The 8,168-nt window shown below is 61.2% G+C and overlaps 1 protein-coding gene across 2 annotated transcripts in view; it reads left to right on the top strand.

The window, feature by feature from the left end:
- Positions 1–414: 414 nt before the first annotated feature.
- EVI5L (ecotropic viral integration site 5-like) overlaps positions 415–8,168 on the top strand; it is an 18,137-nt gene continuing 10,383 nt past the window's right edge. For both annotated transcript variants that reach the window (XM_011943588.1, XM_011943589.1), the window contains exons 1-9: positions 415–603; positions 1,944–2,133; positions 2,990–3,214; positions 3,325–3,399; positions 4,067–4,192; positions 5,552–5,695; positions 5,799–5,888; positions 7,206–7,303; positions 7,393–7,453. In XM_011943588.1, the coding sequence (XP_011798978.1) occupies positions 467–603; positions 1,944–2,133; positions 2,990–3,214; positions 3,325–3,399; positions 4,067–4,192; positions 5,552–5,695; positions 5,799–5,888; positions 7,206–7,303; positions 7,393–7,453 (1,146 nt within the window). In that variant the 5' untranslated portion in view covers positions 415–466. The remainder of the gene's footprint in view (positions 604–1,943; positions 2,134–2,989; positions 3,215–3,324; positions 3,400–4,066; positions 4,193–5,551; positions 5,696–5,798; positions 5,889–7,205; positions 7,304–7,392; positions 7,454–8,168) is intronic.

The following is an 8,168-nucleotide window of genomic DNA, read 5'->3' on the forward strand; positions in this document are numbered from 1 at the left end:
GCTGTTAGGAAGGGCCGGCAAAACAGGGGCTCCTGCACCCCGAGGTCCCAGCAGGGTCTGTGGAGCCCCGAGTGACAGGGAGCCTCCGCTCTGGGCCCTGCTCCAGCCTCAGGGGTGTCGAGTTGAGCCTTGGCCTCCATGCCCAGGGACAGCAGGGCAGCTCACATCCTGGCAACAGTCCTCCCGTCTCCATCCAGACGTCCGGCCTGATGAGACAGACAGGGATCCCAATCACCAGGGTCTCAAACAGAAGGGGCAGCATGGCTGTCAGCTGGGCTGGAGCACATGGGGATGAGGGGTGCACGGACTGGGGTGGACCAGAGGTAGGAAGTCCAGGGTGAGGAAATGTCCCAAGAGTGGGCAGGCAGGATGGAATGGGCACCCACCCAATGCCGACCACGCGTGTCTCTGGCCCCCAGACAGAGCTGTGAACCAACCCCGCTCACGGCTAACAAGCCCACCCACCATGGCGAGCCCCACTCTGAGCCCCGACTCCTCATCCCAGGAGGCCCTGTCGGCCCCCACCTGCTCCCCGACCTCTGACTCCGAGAACCTCAGCCCCGATGAGCTGGAGCTGCTGGCCAAGCTCGAAGAGCAGAACCGGTGAGTTGGGGGCTGGGGGATGGGGTGGAATCTTGGGGTGCAGCCTGGGCCCCCACAGGAGTTCCTGGGTGCCCTCACATTCAGAGCCAGGCCCAGTGTGTGCAAGGTGACAGCCACCTCCAGATGCTGGACGAGGGACACCTCCTTTCATCCCCCCAACCCTGGCTGAACATACGTGTCCCCACCCCGTTCAGATGAGACTGAGGGTTTGAGAGGTCAAGGGAATCTGTGAATCCCCCGTGGTTGACGGAGCCAGGACTGGAGGGAAAGTTGAGCGGGGCCTTCCTGCTTTCCTCCTCTGGCCCCACCCCCATTTAAAATGCAGGTTTTAGGCTGGACGTGGTGGCTCACACCACCCAACACTTTGGGAGGCCAAGGCAGATGGATCACTTGAGGTCAGGAGTTTGAGACCAGCCTGGCCAACATGGTGAAATCCTGTCTCTACTAAAAACACAAAAATTAGCCAGGCGTGGTGGCAGGTGCCTGTAATCCCAGCTACTTGGGAGGCTGAGGCAGGAGAATCACTTGAACCCGGGAGGCAGAGGCTACAGTGAGCCGAGATCGTGCCACTGCACTCCAGTCTGAGCAAAAGCGAAACTCTGGCCGGGCGCGGTGGCTCAAGCCTGTAATCCCAGCACTTTGGGAGGCCGAGACGGGCGGATCACGAGGTCAGGAGATTGAAACCATCCTGGCTAACACGGTGAAACCCCGTCTCTACTAAAAATACAAAAAAATTAGCCGGGCGAGGTGGCGGGCGTCTGTAGTCCCAGCTACTCGGGAGGCTGAGGCAGGAGAATGACATAAACCCGGGAGGCGGAGCTTGCAGTGAGCTGAGATCCGGCCACTGCACTCCAGGCTGGGGGCAGAGCGAGACTCTGTCTCAAAAAAAAAAAAAAAAAAAGCGAAACTCTGTCTCAAGAAAAAGGGGGTGCTGAGGGCAGTGGCTCACCCCTGTAATCGCAGCAGTTTAGGAGGCCGAGGCAGGTGGATCACCTGAGGTCAGGAGTTTGAGACCAGCCTGACCAACATGGTGAAACCCCATATCTACTAAAAACACAAAGTTAGCCGGGTGTGGTGGCAGGCACCTGGAATCCCAGCTACTCGGGAGGCTGAGGCAGGAGAATTGCTTGAACCAGGAGGCAGAGGTTGCAGTGAGCGGAGATCGCACCACTGCACTCCAGCCTGGACAACAGAGTGAGACTCTATCACAAAAAAAAAAAACACAAGAGGGACCCAATCCCTGGTGTCCTCTGAGACCCCCAGGAGGATGGATTGGGTTCCCGAAGGATCCCTGTCCCCAGGGAGTCACTGGTGCTCCTCCGCTGGCCCTTCCTGTCCAGGCTCCTGGAGGCCGACTCTAAGTCCATGCGCTCCATGAATGGCTCGCGGCGGAACAGTGGCTCCTCGCTGGTGTCCAGCTCCTCGGCCTCCTCCAACCTGAGCCACCTGGAGGAGGACACATGGATCCTGTGGGGCCGGATCGCCAATGAGTGGGAGGAGTGGCGGCGCAGGAAGGAGAAGCTGCTCAAGGTGGGGGACGGCCAGGCAGGTGGGGCAGGGCCGATGGCGTGAGCGGGTGGTGTGGTCACTCAGCCACCAGGCCGCGCCAGGGTCTGTGGGGCCTCAGCCTGGGCACAGTGGCAGCAGTGGAGATGTGCAGGCACTTTCAGAGTGTTCTGCCAGGGCACAGGGACAGGAGAGAGTGAGTGAGGGTGGTGCTGGACAGGCCCTGCACCTCAGGTGCCCATGTGCTTGCTGCCCTGTAGTGCCCACGAAGAATGGGGGCACAGTGGCTCACGACTGTAATCCCAGTACGTTGGGAGGTCGAAGCAGGTGGATCACCTGAGGTCAGGAGTTGAAGACCAGCCTGGCCAACATGGCGAAATCCCGTCTCTACTAAAAATACAAAAAATTAGCTGGGTGTGGTGGTGGGCACCTGTAATCCCAGCTACTTCGGAGGCTGAGGCAGGAGAATCACTTGAACCTGGGAGGCAAGAGGTAGCAGTGAGCCAAGATCACGCCACTGCACTCCAGCCTGGGCAACAGAGTGAGACTCCATCTCAAAAAAATAAAAAAGTTTAAAAACTAGCCAGGCATGGTGGTGCACACCTGTAGTCCCAGCTACTCAGGAAGCTGAGGCAGGAGGATTGCTTGAGCCCAGGAGTTCAAGGCTGCAGTGAGCTATGTTCACACCAGTGCACCCCAGCCTGGGTGACAGAGTGAGACCCTGTCTCTAAAAAATGGGGGTAAAAAAAGGATTGGGGACCATGAGTTCTGTGCCATACTCAAGGCCTGAACGAGCCACGCCTGAGGAGCCGGGCTGGGTGGCCATGGGGAGGCTGCACTGAGACCGAGTCCATCCCCGGCTTCCCACTCCTGTGGCCAGGAGCTGATCCGCAAGGGCATCCCACACCACTTCCGGGCCATCGTGTGGCAGCTACTGTGCAGCGCCACGGACATGCCAGTCAAGAATCAGTACTCTGAGCTGCTCAAGATGTCCTCGCCGTGCGAGAAGCTGATCCGCAGGGACATTGCCCGCACCTACCCAGAACATGAGTTCTTCAAGGGCCAGGACAGCCTGGGCCAGGAGGTCCTCTTCAACGTCATGAAGGTGAGGCCCAGGGCTCCCCACTCCCTCAGTCCCAAAGGAAGGAGCAGTTCCCCAGTTCACCGGCTGTGCTGGACGGCGGGACCGTGCCCTCAGGACTCGTTCCCTTCTAGGCATACTCGCTGGTGGACCGGGAGGTGGGCTACTGCCAGGGAAGCGCCTTCATCGTGGGCCTGCTCCTCATGCAGGTAGGTTGCTGGGGGGTGGCTGAGATCCTGCCAGACAACAGCCCACCCTGGGCTCGGCCTCCAAGAGATGAACAGAAGTGGCGTGTCCTCCACCCAGCGTCCTGCTAGGGGCAGATCCTCCCTCTCTATCCACACCCGTGATCTCTGCCAATCCCCAGGCCAAGGCCCAGTGAGTGGCACCTGTCAGATTGGGTCCTGTCTGCTGTATCATCCAGGACAGAGACAGGGTTTGGAGGGACAGGCTGTCTCTCTCTGCCACCTCTCAGGGTTGGACAGGAACCTCAGACTGGGGACTTAGGCCATCCAGCGTGGTGTTTATGGGCTTTGGGGCTCTCCTCCAGAGAAACTGGGGGGCTTAGGACAGGGAGAGAGGACGCAACTGGGAGTGGACAGAAGGTGTCCTAACCAGGTGGGTGCTGGCAGCGGCCAGCCCTGGGTTCAAGTCCAGCTCCCCTGTTTCCCGCCAAGTGGCCCTTGACAGGTGACCTCAGCCTCAGGTTTTCCATCAGTAAAACAGCAAGTGGGGACACAGGGACCAGCAGTGTGTTGTGAGGGTCTAGAGAGCGATACCAACGTCGACACAGGCCCCCTTACCCCAGGGCCCTGATGAGCAGCGAGACGCTCCTCCCCACTGCCCTGAGCCCTCCCACCTGCCCATCTCCCCCAGATGCCTGAAGAGGAGGCCTTCTGTGTGTTCGTGCGGCTGATGCAGGAGTACCGGCTGCGGGAGCTCTTCAAGCCCAGCATGGCTGAGCTCGGGCTCTGCATCTATCAGTTCGAGTACATGCTGCAGGTGAGCAGGGCCGCAGGTGGGCAGGGCTGCAGGGGAGCAGGGCTGCAGGTGGGCAGGGCCGCAGGTGGGCAGGGCTGCAGGGGAGCAGGGCCACAGGTAGGCAGGGCCGCAGGGGAGCAGGGCTACAGGGGAGCAGAACCACAGGAGGGCAGGGCTGGCACCCCACGCCGTACCTGGGCATCTCTTGGACTGAAAATTCTAAGCTGTGAAATCACACCTGGATGTTCCAACTCCAAAAGGCACTCCTCTCCCCATGCCTCACTGCCCTGAAGGATGCTTGGAGGGACAGGAGAGCCACCACTGAAGGGGGGCTCCCAGGGCCGCTGAGACAGAGGGGTGGGGCAGGCTCACATCGGGCACAGCCGCGGCCACCTCCCTGTCTGCTCCAGAGTGTGGTGGAAGGAGGGAAAGTGCTGTCTGCCTGCCTGATTACCAGAGAGCCACAGACGTCTGTTTATAAATAGCAGCCCCCGCAGGGCCTGCTCCTGGCTGGCAGACAGAGCCGCCAAGGCTGTGCGCGGACATATACACGTCCGCGTGCACACACACACACCGGCCTGCCTCAGCTGCCATAGTAGGTGGGGCTGTGCAGTCATCCCTGGATGTGACAGCCCCACTCCCTGGGCCTGGAGCATGGGCAGTGCTGTAGCCTAAGGGGGCCTGGTAGTGCCACAAGCAGGAGGCCTGGGCTGCAGAGAAGGTGCCACCCCACCCCAGGCTGGGTAGCAGAGCCCTCCCACAGCCAAGCTTGCAAACTCAGGGTGCAGAGAGCCCCCGGCACTGGGAGGAAGCCCGGGATCCTAATGCCTTCTCCAGCCTCAGTTTCCCCAGCCATCTGCCACTTTCCGGCTGTCGAGAGTTCAGGCCAATCCAACACAGCTTGCACAAAGCTTTATGCTGGGGGCCGAGGGAGGTACAGCGACTGGTAGGTCATGTAACAAGGTGAGGGGGAGCTCCCCCCAGGGCCAGGGGCTTCCACCTGCCCATGCTCCACCTCTGGCTCTCAGGGTGTCTGTGACGAGCGATCCAACTCCCCCAGCCTCAGACACACCCTCTCAGGCTGTCATGAGGACCCCATGAGCTGCCACAAGAGCATTGCCTACCCAGGGTGGGCCCCCAACACACACAGGTGGCTGCAGCTCTTGCCATCCCTGCCTTGTCCCCACCCCATGCTGCTCAAAGCTCTAGGGTGCTTCGGCCTCCCCCAGACACATTGCTGAGGGCACACCAGGAAGGGAGCCTCGGGCTGCCCAGCACAGGTCCAGGAAGGCTCCCTGGAGGCAGGGACACTGAGGCCCAGCACCCCCCGGTGGGAGGGCGTCCCCCTCACTGTGCCCACCTGGCCTCCCACCCCTGCAGGAGCAGCTCCCAGACCTCAACACCCACTTCCGCTCCCAAAGCTTCCACACATCCATGTATGCCTCATCCTGGTTCCTCACACTGTTCCTGACCACCTTCCCACTCCCCGTCGCCACCCGGGTCTTCGACATCTTCATGTATGAGGTGAGGACCGACGGTGCCTGGGGAGGGAAGAGAGCCCCTTGGGCGTGGCTGGAACAGGAGCCTCCCTGCCCTCCTCCTCCCACTGCCTTTGCCGCCTTTGCAGGGGCTGGAGATCGTGTTCCGAGTGGGCCTCGCCCTGCTGCAGGTGAACCAGGCGGAGCTGATGCAGCTGGACATGGAGGGGATGTCCCAGGTGGGCCAGGAGGGCCAGGGCTGGCGGGGCTGCCCCCAACCAGGGGCTCCGAGTCACAGGATGCCCTCGCAAGTGACAGAGAGGGCCTGGCTTCGAAGGTGGAAGGTGGCATGCCTGACCTCCCTGATCTGTTTCCATCCACTCTGTTCCCCTGAGGTCTCCCTGAGGGACCACAGGACCCGCAGGCTCTGCCAGACACAGTCGGGAGACAGGAGGCCCAGGCCCAGGCTGAGCCCTGGGAGCCCCACTGCCCACCTCCTGCCCCAACCCCGCAGGTTCCCCAAAGCGTGATGGCAGATCATGAGTCTGGCTGACCAGGAGGGCATCCCCACCCTGCCCCCCGGCCTGGTGAGGGCACAAGAGGGAGTGCAGGGTTCTAGGCAGCCTCACGCCTTGCCCCGCCTCGGCCTGGCCTGCCTGGAGGCCCCTGCTGCTGGCCAGCCTGCCTCCCACCGCCACTTCTCTGCTGTGCAGGCCCCTGCCTCCTCCCAGCGTCCTCCAGCTGGTGCTTCAGGGAAGAATGCACAAAGGCCACGGTTGTGTCCGTGAACACGGGCAGGCATTGTCCTCAGCTGCCAGAGGGGGCCAGCTGGGCCGGGTGCGGGAGCCGTGTCCCCCACCCGCTTACCTTAACCCTTTGCACAGGCCCCAGGCCCCCAGCATGCCCATCCTCCTTCCCCCACGAAGGTCCCCTGTGTCAGACCCCCCGACCCTCAGCCTTCACTCCCAGGAGAGCCTCCTTGGCCTGCTTTTCTCTTTTCCTTTTTCTTCTTTCTTTCTTTCTTTCTTTCTTTTTTTTTTAAGTCGGAGTTGCTCTGTGGCCCAGGCTGGAGTGCAGTGGTGCAGACCTAGCTCCCTGCAGCCTCCACTTCCTGGGCTCAAGCAATCCTCCCCGCCTCAGCCTACTGAGTAGCTGGAACCACAGGTGCACACCACCACGCCCAGCGAATTTTTTTTTTTTTTTTCAGAGATGGGGTCTCACTATGTTGCCCACATTGGTCTCAAACTCCTGGGCTCAGGCGATTTCCCCCACCTCAGCCTCTCAAATCTTTGGGATTATAGGCGTCAGCCACCACATCCAGCATCTGCCTGCTTTTCTTCTGGAAACTAAGGCTTTGGCTGCAGGCGGCCCCCCATTCCCTCCCCTCACGCTCAGTCTTTCCGTTGCTCCACAAACACTGAGGACATGGCGTTGAAGACATGGCGACATCCTGGGCAGACTGGTTCCTGCCCCCCTCCAGGGCAGTAGGGCTCTGGCGGCCCCCAGTGGTCAGGGCCTGCATGTTGGTGACCTGGTGACCGGCTGTGTCCCCACAGTACTTCCAGAGAGTGATCCCCCACCAGTTCGACAGCTGCCCGGACAAGCTGGTCCTCAAAGCCTACCAGGTCAAGTACAACCCCAAGAAGATGAAGAGGTCGGTGCCTACTGGGCAACCAGGGTACTGGTGGGAAGAGGGGACCCCCGAGGGCATGACAGTAACCATGGGGCCCTTCCGCTTTGCAGGCTGGAGAAGGAGTACGCAGCCATGAAGAGCAAGGAGATGGAGGAGCAGATCGAGATCAAAGTGAGTCCAGGGGCCCGGGGGGCGGGGACAGGGATGGGAGGCCCTTGGCGGCTGCCCTCCGTACTTTAAGATCGGCCGCTAGGGGGCGGGCCTTCCCAGCGCACAGGCGGACTCGGCCGTCCTTGGCGGACAGGCCTCGGCCTACCTGCGCTGTCCTTCACCTGTTAGGCCAGCTGTGAGCGCCTCCCCCGCCTGACGCCGCGGTAACCAAGACAGTCAAGGTCCCTGCCCTGCTGGGCCATCCCGCGTCATGGGGAAGCAATCAATAAACCACTGAACTAGAGTGTGGACTCTAAATGCTCTGGACAAGGACGTGCGCGCAGTGGGCAAGGCTGACCTGGGCAGCGGCTCCGGGCCCAGGGTGTCCAGGGCTAAAGGCCCAGGGCAGCAGCGCGCCTTGGGGGCTGGAGGAATTTCAAGAAAGTTGCAGTGGAGGACCCCCAGGGGACTGCCTTTTGGGGAAAGATGGAGCACGCAGGGCCCAGACACCAGGGTGTGTAGGTCAGGGTGTGGGCACTTACCTGGGGCCCCTGGTTCCTGGGGCACCTGGCCCGCCAGCCCTACCAGGTCAGGGGGTTCCCTGAGTGTGCAAAGCTTCTCTCTCCTTCCTTGCGGGTTCTTCCCTTTACACGTGATTTTAGTTATTTACTCAATAAGCATTTGTTGCCGGGTGCGATGGCTCATGCATGTAATCCCAGCACTTTGGGAGGCGGAG

The sequence above is a fragment of the Colobus angolensis genome, unplaced genomic scaffold, assembly GCF_000951035.1.
Source record: "Colobus angolensis palliatus isolate OR3802 unplaced genomic scaffold, Cang.pa_1.0 Scaffold22, whole genome shotgun sequence".
NCBI classification, from domain to species: Eukaryota; Metazoa; Chordata; class Mammalia; order Primates; family Cercopithecidae; genus Colobus; species Colobus angolensis.